This window comes from Saccoglossus kowalevskii, chromosome 21 (assembly GCF_978046115.1).
Source record: "Saccoglossus kowalevskii chromosome 21, keSacKowa6.1, whole genome shotgun sequence".
NCBI classification, from domain to species: domain Eukaryota; kingdom Metazoa; phylum Hemichordata; class Enteropneusta; family Harrimaniidae; genus Saccoglossus; species Saccoglossus kowalevskii.
In genome coordinates, this window is record NC_140661.1 from 22,742,758 (window position 1) to 22,765,890 (window position 23,133).

Here is a 23,133-nt window from a genome sequence, read left to right on the forward strand (position 1 = left end):
AAGAAAAACATTGACATGGACGCCGACGACGGACAATCATCCATATGATAAGCTCCGCTCGACAAAGTCGACAACGGAGCTAAAAATGTACGCCCTATCATCCGCTGAATCTCAGACAACTAATAAACAGACTGGCAATGCTGCGTTTTTTTTTTTGAAGTAATACATGCCACGTAGGTTATCAGTCCTTATCATATCTAGTAAATGTTGCGAGATCTGTTCATATTACAATCAACTATCGCGAGACATAGGTACCGGTAATTCTTATTACCTCCATGACCACACCAAAATTCGAAAATGGCATTTCCGGAAGAATTTAGGGAATCTGATGACAATAGTTACGAAAAACGCGTATATCACATACTATGAAGTCAGACGCGACAAAAATAACACACCCCAGTTTTTACCAATAACTGCATTACGATGAGTTTGATGTTTCAGCAACCCTGAACACAAAAACAAAACCTTTAACACACAGTGTTTTGATTGCTCAAAAGGCAGCGATATGCCCATCCTGGAAAAATTTTAGAAACCTTCCACAAAATCCGCAACAGCGAGAAATATTGTTTCAAAGTTGCTCATTATATATTTAAAAACTATTTGAGGTATATACTAGAACATTCAGTTACTTGTAACTCAACCTAAATGATGGTCGATTCTTAAAATTCTTACACTGCTGCAAAGGTCAAAATGTTCAGAACGTATCTCCTGTTGTTTTGAAAATGGTTGGATCTGTTTCATGAAGAAATACGCAATTTCCGAAGAATGTGCAGAATATCCGGTGTTCAGTAAACTTCAGTGGTATCTTTTTCAATACTATCGAGCGTGGCACACATAGCATACATGTAGGTATACAACTAAGCCAAGCAACACCATAAACAATATGCGTTGCAGTCTGTTGTAATAGTTGTCTGCAGCTGAATGTGCCAAGCAGATAGAAATCAGATAAGAATAATATATTTTAACCTCACTACATACAAACAACTGGTATGAATAAATATATATTTTCTCTAGGGACTGACAAAAGCAAAGTTGCCATCATTCCATTTGCATGGTACATGATCATCCAATTCTGCTGACACAAGTTCACTGCCAAATGTTCCACGTCCTTCATTTTTTTTTTTTCATGATGATACTTCATAGAGGTTCAACATTTGGTAATTATATGACATTTAGATTAACATGTGCATTCATCTAAGTCTGTCTACATTGAAATTCCCAGTGGTGCAAAATTAGCTATTTCAGAAGCCATGTTAATAAACATTGTATTGACAGCACCTGGACACTATCGATCCAGTTCGTATGTTGTGCATCGCATTATTGGACAGTATTTTTAGAGTCTTCGCGAAGGTTACAAATATTATCGTTTTGCAAAACCATTTCATGTAGAAGCATGTAAACAAAGTGTAGAATCAATTTGATCGCACACCGGTAATCTCACACTCCCAGTGGCCAGGGATGTGAGAACATGTGATATCTTGTGTTAATGCAATAAAAGCTAATGTGATAACATACGATGACATATGGTGGTACACATATACAATTATTTGTTATATATTCACTAAGAGTGCTTCACACGTACATACTGTTTAGTGTGACTGCATTGCCATAGCATGTACACTTCTATATGCACGAATAGTATTGTATTATTTCTGATAAAGTGTTACACTTATGTTGAAGATTTGTTGCTTCAGCAACCGCCAAGGATAGCCTGTGTACCAGGCTTTAAAACCATAAATTCACACATGCCGATGATAATTCACACTGCAATCTTTTAGTACTAAGCTTGACTTGGCTTATCACAGGTTGATCGACCTCCAGAAGCTACAATAGCAAACTGATTCATGCCTCCAGTATGACCCTAATAACTGAATGTACTCTTTTACCACCATCATCAACTTTCGTCACTTTCCACAACGTAGTACTGTAAAGGGGTTAATTATTCACTGGGTTTAAATTTCACTGATTAAGCATTTCAGGCATATTCAGTGGGTTTTAAATTAACTGTTTTATCATTTAGATATTGTGTTCTATCCTAAATTTTACATATTCACTGGGTTTTAATTTAGCGCATTTTCCTGTCAGTGATATAAGCAAAATTCAAACCCAGTGAATAATTAACCCCTTTACAATATGCATATTACTGTGTGCGTATTAAATAAATAATTTGCGTAAACATATTTTTGATATTCATATAGAATAAAGTGAATTATATCCATTTGAAATATGTCCAAAATTACCATAAAATCTGTATTAGAAGCCGCATTCCTAATAGAAGCCGCACCCATTCTTTTTGAACAATTGAGACCAAACATTCACCATTGTTCATAAGTGTAGATGCTCTAATAGAAGCCACATCCCTTCCATTGCATTGTACCATTTTAGAGGAGGTTCGGCTATTAATACAGATTTTACAGTACTAAAGAATTATAGAAGAATTAATAAAAATGTTCTACAGAAATTTTGACAGAGAATAAATATGATGTTCGAAGGGTTAATCAAGTAATTTTGTAAGTACTACGTACCATTGTTGGGATTCCAGCCAATCAGCGCAATGATGTCTAATTTCAATAGGGAAATGAGGACCATATAATGCTTGCATTTGTTTCAACTGTTCGCCTTGAAGCTGCTGCGATCTCGCCCATAAAGCCATCCCAATCGCTGTCCACTCAACACAATACAAAATAATTTCTGAGGAACCTTACATCTGTAAGAGAAAAACAAAATCATATGATTATTAAAGTTCATGCAAGGATTACACTTACAGATATTAGTTGATATGTTTTAAATAAATTTGTAAAAATGAAAATTAATTAACAATACATTGGGGAAGACAGAGAATAACCTGTTACAAGATTTTTTTGACCCAGAAAAACAAAAATTACAAGAACTAGTAAATAGAATCAAACCACAAAACAAAGTAGCTCACTATGTGAGGTTGTAATGATTTGAGGCTATGACGTTTAGTTTAGTTATTTGCATAATGATATTGATACATTGTATAGAACATCTCATGAGTATTTAGACTCACTTCCAGGCCTAGCAGTTGAGCAATAAACACCTTGCCTACAAGTGCTCCTCTCCAGTGTGTTATTCTCCTTCCGGATCTGGTGACCAATACTCACTTGGTTCACTCTACTTTGAGAAGTCTGTTCTCAGTTTACAGAGGTTTATACCAAATTTCATTGAAATCTGCAAGTGCATTTCAGAGAATCCACCGACATATACTAATGCATGTTTATACACGTCTCTACACTCAACCCACAATTGGGGTTACCGTATTTGTCTTCAATTAGGCGCCACTTTGTTACACTTTCATGTCATGGTGGCGCTTATTTGTGGTTAAATTTGAGCAACTTTGTTTCAAATGGCGCTTATTTCAAGCACTTCAAGTTCTAGTACCGGTAACTGTGTTACAAGCCATTGTTTTTGCTCCATTCTGGTGATAGATTATTGACAATATTTTACACTACAGTCTGACGCTTAGTCACTGTAGCCTTTATTTTAAATACTGAGTAAATGACCCGTTTTCAGACAGTTTAGAAAGTTATACAAAAAATATCATTCTTTAGAAAACATTCACAGTTTGCCGTACAATCAACAGAAAAATAAAACAAACACAAATTCAACGCTTAGTAGTCAATGATCACGGTAGCAAAATCCGGTCATGCTGCATTCCACGGTTACGATTATTACTCAGTAGTAGTTATAATAACGTACAAAAAATAAAATGCAAGTAAAATTCAACTTAATTTCATCGTAAGCGAATGATTCTGGTCGCATGTAAACGCTCGGCGCGATTCGATGTCTGCCATGCTTCCTGTCTGGAACGCGTTTTTTGACCTGATAGGTCAAGTCGTTAATTAACCAATCAAAATGCTGGATGATGCCAACGTGATCAAATTACCATAGCTCATTTAAATAATACATGAACGCAATGCGGAAGTGATTTGCCGATGTTTGCGATATTTTGGCTTTGATTTTGGTGGGAAAAACGGCATGATTTTTTTTTCAAATCAAGAAATTAGTTATTTTTGGAAAGTAAACTGAGCATTTAAAGAATAATTTAACACTGTTTACTGTGACAACAGCGCATTTGAAACAGAACATTTTCGCGTTGTTTTAATTTCGTTTTTATGGACTTACTGCGAAATTAAAAACCACGCTGATATTTTCTACAGTAGACTAAAAAGACATGTTTCAAGAGATTATAGACCGATTTCTTAAAAATTGTTAGAAACAAAACCAATTTTTTTTTACATAAAAGCCATTCGTACAGTAACAGCGAGGGACTTCCGCGATCGCGTCCATCGCTACGAACCGGTAACCGGTAGTCGATCCGCCGGCGCCCAATTCACGATCATTACGTGCCAAAATTTCAACTTTGTCTGGCGCTTAATTGAGGTGTAAAATACAAAGTTTTTGTGGCACTGGCGCCTAATTGAAGGTGGCGCTTAACTGAAGACAAATACGGTAAGTGATATGGGTGAGTTCTTTACACACATCTATTATTAATGTGTACTTGCCGTTTGATACAAAGTCCATAAGATTTCATTATCTATTCGATGATTGTAACAAGGTTGGGAATGGAAAATATACTTAGATAGTTTTTTTCAAAAAAGGTAGACAGAAATATGTTTTAGCTTCTTTTATTTATGAGTTACTATTTCAAAATTTACGTTTTGATGATTTTTGTTTTAAATTTGTCAAGTTGTGACAAGTTTATTTATTCTAACGTTGCTTTTTTTTTTGTGTGTATTTTGGATCTGTTTCAGTCCTGTAATGTCTTCGCTTCTTAAACTTACCTTAATTTGTTTATAAAAGTTCCAAATAAAATACCACATTATATTTCATCTTATATTACAGGGGTTGATATACAGATATCATGTCTTGATACTGTACTGTGGAATACTTTATTTTCGCTGGAAAAAAATTTCGCTGAAAAGGCTTTTTGGGCGTATTTTGTGGAATTTATTTTCACTGATTTTTGATAAGTTTAATGTGAAATATAGGAAAAAAAGTATATCGCTGGATCTTATTTTCGCGAAATCATCCCTTCAGCGAAAATAAATTCCAAGCGAAAATAAAGTATTCTACAGTATTTAATAGTGTACCACATGACATAATAATTTACAAACTTAGTATGTATGGTTTTCATGGTGAACTCTCAGATAACAAGCTATATATCAAAGGGATATAATTGAAGGGTCTTATGCGATATGGCTTCCGGTTAGTCACAGCGTAGCACAGGGTTCAAATTTAGAACTCTTTCATTTTCTTTTATATGTCAATGATTCATCCATCAGTGTTTTAGTGTTAAAACATAGTGAAACTATTACAACCTTGTTTATTGAAAACCTAGATCAACCTCTAGCTGGTCAAGTTAATGTAAAAGTACATAGGACTGGCAGGGTATGGGTTAAATAACAAACTAACAATGTAATATATAATTTATTTGCATAGTGATAGTGAGCATAAAAGTCCTGAAGCAAGCCAACAAGCAGCCTCTCGGCTGTGTTAGCAAAAAAAAAGTTCATCCCCAAAGCTCATCAAAGTTCTGGGGATATTGTGGTTCCCTGGAGAAAACGGAAATTTCTAAAATGAATTACCATAATAACTATGAAGAAATTAAAAGACTTTTTTCAAAGATTATTTTATTTTTCCTGTAATTTACAGACAACTCAAAGACTTTTCAGACCTCAAAAAATCCAAAGACTTTCAAAGGATTTTCCCAACGCTATGTGCCCTGTAGTATTTCTAAACTTTCATAAATGTATTAGCTATGCTCGGGGGCAGACATCCGGGCATTTTCCACCGCCTGGCAACCCTTGCGGTGAAAACAAAGACCAAAAACTCGCAGAAAACGGTACTTTGCGATAGTTGATGAGAGTCCCCTGAACAGTGTAACAAGATTAGCCCTACCTGTGTAACATATATGAATTTGGTTGTTCAGGATTACTTCAAATTTTCACCGGCTCCACCCGTGTTCCACAGCAGCGTGCACAAAGCCCATAGAAATACGTTGTGCAGTGGTGCGCGTCTTAGCAACGTAGAACGTCTGTGACATAGCTCCGCCCCCGAGGATAGGTTGTTATAATAACATGCTTAGAAACTTTTCACATCATTGTTCGTACATGTACAGTAATAGAAACTTCAACCATTAAATGATCTTCAACAATCCACACTGACACACATCTCAGGTAGCAGGTTGTCTGACTCATGCATGTACTATGTTACCTATCATATATTAATCTGAGTTGATATGATATGTCACTCAAAAATTTATGTTTTTGTTTGCCAGTCTTATTTATTTAAACATTCCATACACCACCAGCTGACTACTGTAAAATGACTAATTTTCACTGGGTTTTAATTCTGCTTATTTACCATTTCAGGTATATTCAGTGCGTTTTAAATTCACGGTTTTATCATTTAGATAATGTGTTCTATGCTAAATTTTACATATTCACTGGGTTTTAAATTAGCGCATTTTCCAGTCAGCGAAATAAGCAAAATTAAAACCCAGTGAATAATTAACCCCTTTACAGTATATAATTGATGACAGCATTTTGAATGAGACACTGTGGCAAGACAGAGTACATCACACTCCCTCAGACATTTCCAGTCAAGAACAACTTTGGCTTATACATGTTTATCTATGTATTACCCAATTTTCCTAAATACCAGCTTGAACAGTGTCCTCTGCAGCTCGTATCTATATCTACATGTATAAACTTAAGGTAGCGAGACTATTATTTGTGTTGAAAATTACGATTTTCACATTTATTTATTAATTGATGAAATGCACTATAAACTTTCATGTGATAAAGTCAACATAACATAGAATGTCATGTAAGTTGGTTAAAATGTAGATTTTCAGAAGGGAAGCAAGGCAGCCTCAGTAGTGTTTTCCAAAATCAACAACACAGGTTTAATCTGTGTGCCTATAAATTCCAAAGATAAACTCAAGACAAAGCAATGTTAGGATGTGTTATCAGTAGCTATCTGACACACAATGAGCGTTTCCAAACATTTGAGTGGTTTGTCTCCGCCCCTCTTTGTTTCACAGATTAGTCATTGGCATATGAATGTGTCAGACACAAGGTCATACAGCCACTGAAAAAAATCATTGATTTTGGTGTTTTCATATGCCGAATTTATCCAATTATAGCTATCCCATTCCTTTATTTTTTTGGTTTCCAATAGCCTTACACATTTGGATGTCCCTACACATGTTAAAACAGACCTTGATGGGAAAACAAATTGATTGTGCCGATAAACAAGTTTGAAAATCTTTGCTGTTACTTCATGGACGTTTTCTAGGAGTTTATGTTTTTCAAAATACAAGGTCTTTAACAAAAAATAACGTATACTTATTGTCGTCGGATTAACACCAAATTTTCACAGCTTTAAGGTGACAGTGAGAGGAACTTGAATGTGTCCAGACAAACTATTTCATCGATTATTTACCAACGAGTTGTGGTTTGAGTTGGGGGCAATGCGACTAAAACAGTGATTGAAATTCAGCACACTATTTTTTAAAACGCGTTGCTTTGAATAAAACTGACTTATAGGCACACTTATAGGCACACAGATTAAACCTGTGTTGTTGATTTTGCAAAACACAATGGAGGCTGCCTTGCTTACCTTCAGAAAATCTACATTTTAACCAACTTACATGACATTCTATGGTATGTTGAATTTATCATATGAAAGTTTATAGTGCATTTCATCAATTAATAAATAAATGTGAAAATCGTAATTTTCAACACAAATAATAGTCTCGCTACCTTAAACAACAAAATTTTAAAAAACTTGCAGCACACACCACAAGTCATACAATTCACGTCAAAATTTCCATGACTGAACCCCAGCTTGTAGGTACATGTGCATGTACATCTATAAATATAACAGAAAATTACAACAGAGAGTCTGGAACGCTGGTTTAAAACAGGCGGGAAATACTGCATTTGTCATTTCATTAATTAATTTCTACTCCTGACATAGTTTACTACACTTATCTAACTGACAGATCTTGGAGAATATATTACTAAGACCTGGTTCTCATTATTTGCAGTATAAATTTCTTCATTCTGACAAGTTATATGTCCATGTTGGTTAACAACAGCTGCAAGTCAGTTACAAAAAAATATGAAGAATAATTCAAGTAAAAATCTAGTCAAGTCACACCGACCAAAGCATTTTTTTTCTGTTTTAATCCAAATATATGTTGAATACACTGAAAAGGATCTGTATTCGGATATTATCACTTAACAAGAAAAAGCTCCAACATTTTATTTTTATTTCTTTCATCTGGGAGTAGTATGTTGTTAGCCTTGACTTTCCTGTAATAATAATTCTTTAATTTTTAAATCTTCCTGAATTCTGGCTGAATTCCAGGCTAAAGTAACCACACGGTGTCCCAAAGAAGCCTAGATTTTATGACAATGACCTGTACAGTAGAGATTACCATATACCATGTATTTTACAGTATTCTATCCAAGAATGGCCATGACACAAGTCCAGAATGAATAAAAAATGGCAGACTGTGACAATAACAATCACCATATCATTTGATTTATTCAGCTACAAACTACATGCACTAAAATTAAATTTCTTCTGGAGATATTTTATTAAAACCATGTAAGAATCAATTCCCACTAATTTTAAATTTTTTAACAAAAAATGACAGCAAGTGTAAAAACACACACATTGCTTTGTATAAAAATGTAATCCAAGTAGGATATTTTGAAGCCATGGATTTGACAGTGCATGTACAATGTATATAGTTTTGCAGTTTTTACTCATTTGAGCAAATTACAAATTTAATATTCCTAATTGTGAATATCTAACTATGGCAATTTCAAGACTTCAATACATTATTAACCTAGTGGACATCTCAACCAAATGTCTGAAAAAAATGAACACAATGTTATTTAAATTTCTGTGGAGGGGCCCAGATAAGATTGCAAGGAATACAGTTATAGGTGACACAGACAAGGGTGGTTTTTCAATGCCAGACATCTATGCCATTTATGCAGCCCAAAGAATTAACTGGTTGAGACGACTGAGTGACAATAAAGTGTCACATCCATGGAAAACAATCATTTTAGACAAATTGAAACCAATTGGTGGACTCTCAGTTTTATTGAATTGTAACTTTGACCCTAACGTCCTGCCAGTGAGGTTACTGTTAAAATCCTATTATAAACCGCGGTTTATATTACAATGTATCAAATAAAAAATTTGGATCAACAGCTCAAGTTCGGGGTGCGGTTTCTACTACGTACATATTGCAATCACTTGGGGGTGATCTCATATTCAAACATGCGGGTCAAACCTACGAAAACCCAAACCGCCCTAAACCGCCCGAACAAAACCCAGTTTTGCGGTTTGGAAGTTTAAACAATAGACAGTGCGGTTCAGGACGACCGCACGAATTTGCATAAAAACTGCGGTTCGAATCTATCTCATTCACACCTCATTCAAGCTGTTGTTTATTTTTAGGATTGACAGAGTTTACATTGCTTTTTGAAGACTAGATAGTTGTCTCTAAAATGTGTCGATTTATTGGTGTACAGTAGTCATTTTACCGTGTGCCTACTAAAAAAAACACTCTTTTATATATCGGTGAACAGCGTGCCGAATAAATTGTTTTGTTTTGATAAACTGTTATGCTCGAGTCGCAAATTGAGCAGAGGACATGAATCAGACTTTTCATTGGGCTGGACAATTGATATTTGTCTCTGACAGCTAATAAGTATCAAAAGACGAACATTTGTTGATACAAAGTTGCACTTGAGACTTACGCTACTGTTGCGCGTTCAATTTTCAAACAGTTCTTCCAGGAGTGCGGCGTCGCAAAATCCGGAAAAACAAATGCAGCGTACACCATGAAAATTTATTTAGATTTGCTGCACATCGGTTATTTGCAGTTTTTCTTATTCAATTTCCAGTGACACGAAGTATCAAAACAGAAAATTAAATTAAATGGACTCGCGCTGATTATTTACGGCTATTCAGACGAGACTGCTTATAAAAAACGAACCCTGACCTCTGAAAATACCTTATTCATAGAGTGCCTTGTACCTAAGACCGTCGCCGAAGGCGACACAGTGCACGTTGCGACATTGCAATCGATGCATGCTGGGTGACAAGGGGAAATTCTGATTGAGGTAACCAAGATGGCTACGTTGAGTGCATGATTTTCTGCGGTGTTTAAAACACCTCGCTGCCTACTTTGCCCACAGTCCTTCAAGGCACTGTGCTTTGATGTATTTTCTAAAATAATCGTTTATTTTTAGTTAACCGGGGGTTCGAAATGTGTGCATTTTGTCACAGAAAAGTAAGATATCGGCAGCGGTAAATACCCGTAATTTCCACGCAATGCCGTCAGCTGACAATGTTACGGTTCGTAGCACCGGAGTCGTAGCATTAGCCCCGACTTTAGTTTTGACACAGTGATAGAGGGACTGTGGTTTTCAGATGCCTTCGTAGAAAAAATGTTGCCATTATCGATTTAATACTTACATCATATTTTGATAACTCGCAGTCTCACAGACTTTACAAACTTAACCAAAAAATGTGTTCTATGAATTTATGAACTGACATGGACACAAAACTGACCGTACTTATTGCGGACAAAATGTACCAATTCGCTATGGATAAACATATTTTACTGACAATGCCAAATATATATATAACATAAGTAATTTATCCTAAGAAGCTGCTCATTAAAATTCTAGTGCATCTTTTCCCTGTTTTGTTTCAAACATTATTTACCATATATATCTCAATAGAGAGGGTTTATGGTATCACTTGATTCACATTTAATGACAAAATATAACAAACCATCACGTCTGTAATTAATTCCAGACAAATTGAATAACAATAATAATTGTATTGACTTGTACCAAAATGTAAGTTGTGGGAAACTGATTATTATTACCAATCACAGAAATAAATGAATATAATTTTCATCACACTTATAAATAACATGATGTAAATAGATTTGTGAAACAAAGGCAAGTTTGTTTTTATTAGCATTTACATGTACAAGACTTGCAAAGAAAAAAAAATCGCTGCTGTAATTCTTAACACTTCAAAATATAACACTCAGTATGAACATGGAGCTCCATAGTATACATCTTATTTTTTTTTCCTACTGAAACCAGGCTGAAACAGTATTGTAAGAAAAACCTAGGTTTCCCTAGGTCTGTCTTCTTTGTTCTCTGTTGTTTGTTTTCAGTAGGGGCGTTAATGGGCAGTTAATCCAGAGGTTAGGTTCAAACCTACTACTAATTTGCATATTGTAGGTCTAGTAGGTCTGAATAGGGCAGGTCGGGTTTACCCAGGTTAACCCAGGTTTGACCCAGGTGTTTGAATATGAGATCACCCCTTGCACAAAACAAACAATACACCGTACATCTTTTGAATATAAAGGTAACTCCAATTTAGATGTCAGGGAGGAGTGATAAAGTGTCACGTCACAAAAAGACTGTTCACATGAAAAAAAAATACTCAGTATTTTTAGTGTAATATGCATTTATTTTTTAAATTTTCTTCGTAACGGAAAGTATATTCTGACAGGAGTTTCAAATAAAAACAAGCCCTAAAAAAGTACGGTACCGTGGGTACGGTAACGCAATCCGGCCATGCTTCGGCTCACAAGTGAATAACTTACTTGTTTTCGAAGTGTTGAAATTGTTGATTATTATTACTCAGTAGTGATTATAATAATGCACGAAAAATAAATTCGTTGAATTGTTATCAAATGCTAGTAAAATTCAACTTAGTTTCACCGTAAGCAAATTATTTCGGTCACATGTAAACGATCGATGCAATAAGACATCCGCCATGTAGTTTGAATGCACACGAGACGTTACTTGACCAAATAGGTCAAGTCGCTAATTAACCAATCAAAATGCTGGATGGTGCCCGCGTGTTCAAATTACCTTGGTTCATTTAAATATGTTAATGACAGGTCACCGACTTCTTGGTGAACGAAACACGGAAGAGATTTACCGATAATGTGCAATCTTTTGGCTTTGATTTCCATGGAAAAACGACATGACTTTTTTTTTTAAATTAAGAAATTAGTTGTTTTCGAAAGATAAACTGAGCATTGAAAAAGCATTTAACAGTTTTTCGGTGATAACAGCTCATTGTCGAAAACTTGCGACACGTGGACGTATTCATAAGGAGTATTGAGGAAAGTTGTCGCAAGAACAAAAGCAGTTTCACTGCGTGTTTGACATCCTAACACGACTGAACAATAAAGAGGTGTGAATATTTTTAGGCATGTTGTTGAAACAAATGAATAGGATTAGGAACAATGTACCAGCTGGTCGAAACAAAGTCAGTCACGGTCTTGTTGAATTGGGGGTGCGGTTAGTAATAGGTACTTTTCATGTTTTCAATTTTTGTTGAGAACTCTTTAACACTGAAGCCGAAATCGGGGGTGCGGTTACTATTAGGTATGCGGTTTATAATAGGATTTTAACGGTACCACTGTTCTTTTCAAATATTTTACAAAATTGGGTAAGACTAAATTCAGACGTAAGCCCAGCAAACGAAAATGCATTTCATGAGCAAATAATTTGGAATAACAAACTGATTCTTCTTGGAGGGAAAGCGGTCTTCATTCAGGATTTTGTTGATGCTGGAATTTTGTTTGTTAAACAAATGTATGGGGAAACTGGGAAACTACGGGCATGGGAGGAGATTCAGAGTAAAGGAGTACCTGGGTCATGCTTTCTAAAATGCTATGGCCTGATACAGTGCGTACCTCACAAACTAAACAACTCTGATTTTAACGAGAATGTTAACCCTTTGGATAAACCAGTTAGACTTAAACACGGCAGTACATCGGTTGAGTTACAAAATTGTACTACAAAAACTGTAGCTAAGAGTATTGTTAACAACAAATTTATCTCACCAAGATCTGAGACCTATTTTACTGTATTATTGAATATTTCACACTTGATGTCTTGGTTGCCAATCTACCAGTTACCCTTTCGTACTACAATTGATACTCGTCTCAGAGAATTTCAACTCAAAATAATCCATAATATTCTGACCACAAACAAAACATTATTTAAGATGAACCCTCCCATTGTGGAGTCTGATCTGTGTACTTTCTCTGTTCATCATTCTCTGAATCTCGTATCCATTTGTTTTACCAATGTCAATGCACCCAAGATTTTTGGGAAACACTGTATATGCTTTGGGGGGGGGGGGAGCTTGGCCTGAGGGCATTCCCGAATGCACAACAAATCCTTTTTGGGGATGAAAACTTTACATGTTTAGTCAACTTCCTCTTTCTGGTAGCAAAAAAATATATTTACTTGTGTAGACATAAAAATCAAAAGCCAGAATTCATGGCATACAAAAGATATGTAAAATATTTCCTGGAGATAGAGTACTTCATTGCTGTCCGACGGAATAAGTTGACTTCTCATAACAAGAAATGGGGATATTTTATGGAAAATGTTACCCAATCCGCTTCACAATATGTAGATTTATTGCAATTTGTAATGTACAAACCAGGTATGTAAGATGTTAATTTCAGTGCAAACTCCAATAAAAGTTTATAAATACAAAAAAAAAAAAATGTGAATATCTAATGGTTCAAGGATATTACTGCAATATTTATATATAATAATAAGTCAAACCAGAGGTACATTACTTGGGGTTTTTCAACTACGGTGACACGATACCAAGATCCTGTTTCAATCTCGCTCTCGCATAAGCGTTCCAACTCAGAAAAATGAGAATGCGCATGCCCAAGGTAACTAGGGTGCTGGAATATCCAGGTGGATCAAAATAGCTGTTCACGATATGGCGAATTACGATAACTATATTTTCTGTACATTTTCGATGTATTACATTCTTTCACTATGAATGTGGTACTAGTAATATATGTTTTATTGTTTTATTACAAACCGCCTATGTCATCTCAGAAGGTAGTAGCATCAGTCTCGCTATTTACAAGATGAGACTTGAATGGGATCTTGACATGATGTCACCATACTATGTGTGTTGCAGTAATGTACCTCTGGTCAAACATAAATACCAGAGGTGTCCCCATAATCACAATAAGATATATTTAATGATCAAACACAATATTTTGTTTGTGAAAACTGCTACTATATTGGAGATGTACTCTTTCCAGCAGAGCAAGAGTATACGTTGTCATTCTTATTTTTGTTACATTTTTTTTTTCAAAAACATTTACAGACACCATCAGACATGGACGCATTTCGCATCATTGCACATTACAGTTATTGGTACATTGCAGCAGATTAAGCAGCTTAATGTTCTATATTGTATATGCTAATTACCCTACCGGGGTAATTATGTTATGAATGACACAAGCATGGTTCATAAATTGCCTCATATTTAAGTGATTCATTATGATATTCTAATATTAGTGATGATTAAAAAAGATTAAAACCCAGTTAAATAATGAAATATCTGTATTAAATTAACTAACAATACAGTTAAATGTGTGTCAATCTGGCATGATTCATAGAGTGGGGGGGTTGCTATTCTTACGGTGATCCAGATGGAATGTTTGAGGGAACTCAAACATATTGATCCCAATGGATGTAAAACAAACACAAAACAATAGAAATGCATTATGAAAATGATGTGCTAACTAATAAGCAAATGATTATTAACTCATCTGGTGGAAAGACTTAAAATCATAAAATATTATACATGTACTGGCAAAATGTTATGTTCATGGATACGTACTACCGTAAAATCTGTATTAGAAGCCGCATCTCTAATAGAAGTCACACCCATTCTTTTTGAATAATTGAGAATTAAATGTAAATCATTTCTCATAAGTGTAGATGCTCTAATAGAAGCCGCATCCCCTCTGTTGCATTGTACCATTTTAACAGAAGCCTATTACAGATTTTTTACAGTAGTACATGTAGTAGTTGAAAAAGTCACATAAAACAGAGGAGTGTTTGTTTCTATTCCTTATACCTTGTTTTTATGTGAAAAATAAACAAAATACTCATTTCAGCAGTCAATAAAATTCAGTCTTCAAATACACCCAAACTAAATCTTGCTGTGGTTTTCATTACAGCATTTTATCCCAGCCAAACTATTGATCTAACAACTGGTCAAACATCATGGTGTAAAGTTCAGCTCGGTTCGGTTCATTTAAAGGGCAGAGCTGGACAGCACCCTTGTCTGAGATTTTTGGATTAGACGGTCAGCCGTTGTCAAGCATAGTCCTATCGGAGTTCAACCATGAGTGTTTGAACTCAGCCCAATCTAAACGTGTTTACATGCTCATTTTTACTGGCTAAAGCTAGCTCGATGGACTCCAATTTAAAATTTGAACATTATGTAAATTTATTCGAATAAAGCTATTTACTTTGCATTATGTGTGATATAAGATACAATGTAGAAGTTTAATATCATGGCTGGATGAAAGGTGTTTTTGAAGAGCATAAGGGTACTTGTCATTTTAACTTACACATGTACATGTATAGTTGACCTGGGTCAACTATAAGAAATGCTGTTGTCTAAGATCACCTGGGCCACGTATGGAACTTTTTCTAGAGGTGACTGCAGTTATCCAATCTACAAACAGGTTTACTCCTTTTTTGTTTTGAACATGGAACAGACCCATTACTGGTTATCATTTGATGAAATGGAAAGACAGTTTTTATTGTAACCATGATTACCAACTACGTGTTCTCCCCAGAAATTTTTCATAGAGTCGCGGCTAATTTGCATAATAATTAGCATATAATTAGCATAAATTAACATATTGTTTGTCATATGGGGAAATAAAACAAAACCAGTTTTTTTCCTTTTTTTCTATTTATTTTATGTACAATCTGTATACAATTATTGCACTGCATGTTTAGTATTGCAAATGTCCCGCAGAAATACTGAGTTTTCTGTTTCTTTGCTTGGCCGGTCCCGGTAAATTAAACATGGGGTTGATTATTCTCATTGCTTGTCTTCCGTTTCTGTTGTTTTCCGGTTAAGTACAACAACTGTTACGAGTCACGATACTTACACTACTATGTTCAAGCAATAATAGTTTTTCTGGCTGAAATTATCAATCTTTATGTATTTTTTTTAATCATCGATGTTGTCTGTTCAACACAATTGTGAACAATTCAAGACAACGGAGGTCTGAATTACGAAATTGTCGCCATTGTTATACCACATAAAATTGAGGCTTTTCTTTTCACAAGTGTCAAACCAATTTCCACACGTTTCTTGATTAGAATTCCCGATTTCTTGATAAATATATTATTTTCAATTATGCTTCACTTAATTCATCCGAATCTGAGCACGATATGCGATCTGAGTGGGAAGTTCACGCTCGCTGGATCTTACGTGGGTGACGCCATCTTGGATTCACAATCACGAGGTCAAAATTGTTTACATCATAAATATATATTTTTTCACATTTTGATCTCAAAAAACAAATACAATATCAAAAATACTGACAAAAATCAAAACTTAGAATAATAGTACGACTACATTTCTAAAAATAATAATGAAAATACGTTTCGTACACACCGGAAACGTGTGGCTTTTGACCCCAAGTGTGACTATATCATTTGCATATGAATATACGTTTGGCAAAGAGCGTTTGACACCGGGGCTTACGGCTTTGTCTTTATAGAACTGCTTTGTTTTTTTAAAACGATATCCAACCAATGAGAAACAACAGGGGATTATCCCGGGAAATTGGCGTTAATACAATGCATTTGTAGATTTAATTAGTTACAGTACTACTGTAGCCAGGAAACTACACAGTCTGTGAGAGACTGAAGAAATCAGATAAATAATAGCATCGCGGAGGAAACACATAGCGTCGCGGGCAAATCCGATCGCATCGGGGCCCCCGACGCTGTTTTGGCCTGGGGAGAACACTGCCAACTGAACAAGAATTTATTTCCCCCTGAAAAGCTTGGAAATGATATTTGATAGCAATGCTGTACACCGTTCATCAGAAGTTCCAGTTATTTGAAAATACTAGCATTGATGCATGACTTCCAGCCACAAATAATCGTGATGTAAGCACTGCTTGGAGAATTTTAATTACAGTACCAGGGTCAAGGCCGAGCAACTTTTGCAATTTGATCTACTAGAAGTTATCTAGACTGAGATCACAGGGAAAAATATTTAGAAACGAGTGTAACTCTGACAAAAACAACCAAGTTATATGTAAAATATGCACCCCAAACAGAATGTGTTTTAATGTGTTCAGCTTCTTAACCAAAAAACTGGATATTTGTATTTGCCCACACCAGGTCATTGGTGATCTAGTGTTTTATAATTTCTGTATCAAAGAGTATTTAAAGGTGTAAGGTGGGTTATTCTGATCTGTACTGTGTGAGCTGGTCAGTGTTATTTGGCTCACCTGGTGAACAAAATCCCATTCTCGACATGATTCTGACAAAATGTGATTTCTCTATGCAGAATAACATTAAGAGTGACCTGCCATCATCCCATTCGTAGATATTATCGATACATTATAGAAGATCGAATGCATCTTCTAGCTACAGTGTGGGATCCACAATAAAAGTACAGTCTATGGGGCAATGTAAAACTATGGTGTAGATAGAGTAACTTCCCATCTTTTTATGACACTCGTTTTAGCTAAATCCATGATCTAAACTTTTGGCATAAATATCCTATAGAGGATAAAATTTCCTCACATAAAGACAATATCTGCCCACATACATTTTGTAGAAAGGGCAAAATCTTCTCACACAGAGATGACAATACTTTGATGCCAGCAAGTCAGACATTTTGGATCATTCCTGGAATTCCCTACGACCTGTCAAAATCATGCCAGTATTGGATTATTGTCCAGTGAAACAACAGAATTTTTAGTTTTCTAATAGCACATGTTTTATGACAAAATTTTAATGTAAGTGCATTACCCATATGTTTATTAATATGACTAAGTATAGTTCACCATGCTTCAGCCCCTGAAAGTAACAAGAATAATGGAAGAAACTATGCGATCCACACTACAAGCTAATCTACAAGCACTTAAAAATGAGCATTATATCCGGCAATTTAGGGTTTATGTGCTCGCCTATCAATCAAACAGTAACAAACATAACAAAGTCACTACACACGATCATTTATGCTATTGCTGTTACTAGGTATACAGGGTTCTCCATTTTGAAAATTAAATAGGGTGTTCCCAGGGAAAGGTGGAGTGGGCGTAGCACTTGACCTTTGACATGACATTTGGCAGGGCTTCTGTCAATGGGTGGGGTCACTGAAATTGTAATATGGATCATTGGCATAGAAATTAAAATACTGTAAAGGGGGTAATTATTCACTGGGTTTTAATTTAGCTTATTTCGCTGACTGGAAAAATGCGCTAAATTAAAACACAGTGAATATGTAAAATTTAGCATAGGACACATTATCTAAATGATGAAACTGTGAATTTAAAACCCACTGAATATGCCTGAAATGGTAAATCAGTGAAATTTAAACCCAGTGAAAATTAGACATTTTACAGTACTGGAAACCAAGCAATATATTGCACGATTACATATGCAAATTACAGTTTTTTTATTATTATTCGGCAATACACTCATCGCTGTGACTCAATCAACGTGGTTTCATTTGTAAATTAATTTCACAATTTCTCATTTACAAATGCCATAACTAATATTTTGGTTTTAGCCTTGGAGTTTTTTTTAATTTATATTAGAAGATAGGCTAACTGAAGAATAAAAATAACAAACTTATTACCAATAGCAGTTAGACTGCCTGGTGACAGAAATAAAAGCTGATAATAGTTATTTTTAATGAAGTGCTATTATTAAGTAAATATTACGACATAACAGTACAATTAGCTGATTCAACACAGCTACATGTACATGTACATCAGTTGATGTAATGATCACCGACTTAATGATCAAGTCCAGAAAACTACAAACAAGTATGTCAATATTTTCCCATAATCATCATACATGCATCATTTTTATTTGTAATTTGTCACAAAAATTGTGCTTTTACATTTATTTGGACGAAGCAATACAAGTTTATGCACAAGCATTGGAAATTGGTTCATTAAAACACTAGAATGCATCGGCACAAAAAAAACAAGATGATTAAATGGAATCCAATCTATTTTTGATTTGTGTTTAATAGTTTCTATATGGAAATACATACATTATTGAAAGAATAATTTGCATCTGAATTGATGTTTGTTGATGTCTGCTTCGTTGAAAACAGCTATGACTTGGAAACAGTTAATTTAAATGTGAATGCTGGTCCTGTGTAACAATGCATTTGATTGGATAATGACACGAAAAACAACCAATCAGAATGTTTGTTCCAAAAAAAAACAAATAATTCATTTCCTCAGATTCATTGTTCGTTTTACCATGGACCTAAAAAAAAAGTTGTTTTAGCTTGATGGTTTTACCTGGGTTTTTGAATGGTGACAATCATCAAAATATAAACATTTATGGGTTTTAGCAAACCTTGATGTGGACGTCATGGTGATCAGCAATGTCTGTAAAGGTACATCGGCTGCATTAGTCAATCATTGGTCATGAATGCGGCCATCTTTGTTTCCACTCAGTAATGACATTGTTGCTGCTCAAGAGCAACAGCACTACACTTTTTGTGGCCACATGTTAATTTGTACTGGTAATTGTGTTAAAAAACTTACAACATCTTTTTTGTTCAGTGGTGTTATCACCTGCTACAATAGAATTTCTGAGTATTCATAATTACACCCTAAAGGTCCAATTCAGTTGCCCCAGGCAGTTGTTTATTGGCGGTGTGGCTTTCCTAAGGATAGCCTATGTTTACAGGAACCCATATAGTTTATTTATAACTAATAACACTAATCCTTAGAAGTTTCAATGTGTATAGTGGCCTAGTCATAGACCTGAGCTCTACCTTGGCATTCAATAACAACAAAACTAATAACAAAGCTAATATGAAACCTGTTACCCATCATATCAATTTGCCATCCTTGTATCATTGAACTACGATGCCACGGTGATGACCAGTAATATGTGGATGCACAATTAGGGTCTGGCACGCTCGCTACAGTAAACAATAAGCAAACTATACACTGCACAGCATCCCTACTTTTTGTAGATTTCCGTTTTTATCACTGTTTTTGTAAGGCTAATAAAGGCGGGTTTACCTTTTGATTAATACATGTAATTGTTTTAAAGATGTGCAAGACGAGACTGACACTTGTAAATAATACAACAACTTGAATAAGCATCGCAGACAGAATTTCAAGAATCGTGGGTGAAACAAAAACGACACAGCTGTTTGTCTAAGTGACGCAGGCCCGTTGTGCTTGAAAGGCCTTGGGACAACACTGTAAATGTTCCTGTAATACGTTTTTTTCAACATTGCACATTAGCTTGCATGTAATCGACTGAGCTTATCTGAAAGTGTCTGGTATAAAGCCCCACTTTCACTTTTCAAATACAGGAGTGTTTTTATTTGTTCTTAAACTGAAACTCCCTAGGAATATCCTTATGGACATTGAAACTTATACTATGTTCACACGGCAGCATTCTATCAGAGCCGAACTACTGCTCTTCCCACAGATCAACAAGAGATAATCTCCAATGTGTTCATAAGGTCGGGGGCTGAACGAGAGCCGAGATCTGCCGGAGTTCAATTAAGTTCAACCAGAGCCAAATAAGACAGCACCCTCAAATACCTAATATGAAAACAACATGGCTGAAAACGATTTTGGTGTCGTGCTAGTATTGCTGTTTCATTACATGGTACAATGCATGTCGGAACGACAGAGAAGGGCAGTGAAGAATATATTCTCCTTGAGAAACAGATATGCTCAAAGAAAACACACAAGGATGCAGCAAGTATTATTGCCCAAGCTCTTATTTTTTCCAAACGAATATTAGGGCATGTATCTCTTTGTCAAGCCAGAAATTACGAGAAATTGACTCCTGAGACGCCATAATTGAAATGAGAGGTTACTCGAAGAAGACTATTGAGGGCGTGATTTCGGCTACAATAGTTGGGCCCGATGCGTATACACGATCAGAGCCTTGTCGGGACTCAACCCTATCGGAGTTCAAACTTGAAAGTTTAGTGGAGCCGAACTCGGCTCGAGCCCGCTCAAGCCAAACACGTATACACAGCCATTTTAGCTGGCTCTAGCCGTTGGGCTCCTATAAAATGCTGTCATGTGAACGAAGCAATAGTAAGAGACTTTATCTTGTTGGCCCTATCAAATGATCTAATATTATGAAAATGATTTATTACATTTTGTGACAATCTAATTATTTTTTACTACTGTAATTAATATTTTTCGAGGTACCTATTACCACTAAGTAGTTGTCAGTTTTCATATTGCCACATTGTCGTGACTATACAAAGGGAGATGTAAATTATCAGTACGAATCTTATTTGCAGTCGTAAACGTCTGGGGAAAGTTAATTGGGTTATTGGAACATTGGACTTTCACAGAGAAGTTGCATGTTACCCATACCAATCTTGTATGCGCCCGCGGTAATTAATCTGACAGAAAGCCATGTTTGTTGACCCTGCTACAGCGACATTCTGTTGTTGTCAATAACGCCAACAAATTACAACACGCGTGCTGTTTCAAGTCAATGCCTTTATGGTAGCAATACATGGCGGTCGTAGGAGTGGCGGGAGTGACCACAGGCAGAGCATGGCACACAAACGAACAGTTTTTGGTCGTTAAAAACGCGGAAATAACAGTAAACCAAAGCTTCCAGTCACAGGAGGTAGGCTGAATGCTTGATCATCGCAGCTTGATCAAGCAGACAGGTACCATAAATGCTAGCGCCCTTTACGCTTTATCTCTAAGACCTGCCCCAACGTGAGAACATCCAGACACACATTGCAAACGACCGTTGTTTACCATTGCTGCGCAGGGTCCTTCCAGTTTACAATGTCTAGCCCGGGCAATCAAACTTAGCTCACCGCGCTTGAAATAATGTTAGTCGGGAACTGTTTGTAAGCTGGTTTTATCGGTAAATAGAACGAGTTTTAGGTAATACTTACACACTGAATTCCGGATGCTTCAATTTTTTCGGAACAACATACACTACACTGACGCTTTTTCGCCAGTCTTCAGCAAGTATATAGCCTGCTTCGTGGAAAGCCGGGGAATACCCGAAACGCCCACGCATATGTTTGCTAAAAGAGCATCGAGTTGATTGGTTTATTTAAAAAAAATAATTCAACTTCCTGCAAAATCTACCAATCATTGCAGCTGATAGAAATTAAACTCATTGTCCTTATTTGGCAGTCACGTGACTACCATATTTGGTGAACCTACTCAAGTGACGTCATTTTCGTGGAAATTTCGAAGAGTTCACGGGTATTCCTAGGAACTTCTTCGTCATACTTCAAGACAATTATTCTATAGTTATACAAATATAATCTGACTTGATTTAAATCTCTCACTTTCAAGTTTGAGAGACATTTATCAGCTTTTAGAGCAATGACTCCAGTGCAAATGCATATACTCGGATGGTTGCATAAATAATATCACTATCTCAACTTTTGAAATTCATAAATACACTTGGGGCGAAGATCTATTGTATAAATAAATATATACAAATACTTGGAAAGAACTTTCTAAAGTCATCCGAATACCTAGAAATCGATGATACCACGAGACTTTTCATATGCAAGAAGTGTTTCAGATTACGATTATCCGTATTACGGTTACTGACTACACATCCCGGTGGAAATGAAAATGAGGAAAATTACATCACACTAAACATCGAGAGATGCTATTGCAAATTATATGTAGGATTTAAACGTACACAGTGATTTTGTTCGCGGCTGAATGACGGTGATTGACAGTAGTCTTCTGTGACCAGTAACACAAATTACGGGTTCTCCGAACCACGTAACAATTGTCATGACAACGACGCTGTTCATTGTGTAGGAAAGCATGCATGCATACTTCCTGTTCGTATTCTCAAGTAAAAGCATACATAATAACAGTGAGATTAGTGATTCTTTTAATTCATACATTGAGTCTAATTTTCTGAAACAAAAATAATGAAATGAAAATGACAATTTAAATGAAGCCAAAAGAAAAAAAGAAAAAGAAATTGAATTGTAATATATAAA

General features: G+C 35.7%; 1 protein-coding gene across 3 annotated transcripts in view; it reads right to left on the reverse strand.

The window, feature by feature from the left end:
* The window catches only part of LOC100313741 (STAT5-like protein), a 51,717-nt gene that overhangs the window by 28,299 nt on the left and 285 nt on the right, over positions 1-23,133 (reverse strand). Inside the window, exons 1-2 of one of the 3 annotated variants that reach the window (XM_078008160.2) lie at positions 22,051-22,160; positions 2,526-2,707 (exon numbers count right to left, since the gene is read on the reverse strand). In XM_078008160.2, the coding sequence (XP_077864286.2) occupies positions 2,526-2,653 (128 nt within the window). In that variant the 5' untranslated portion in view covers positions 2,654-2,707; positions 22,051-22,160. Of the gene's footprint in view, positions 1-2,525; positions 2,708-22,050; positions 22,161-23,133 lie in introns of those variants that run through there. The other 2 variants (XM_085495203.1, XM_085495202.1) reach the window with 2 other exon arrangements.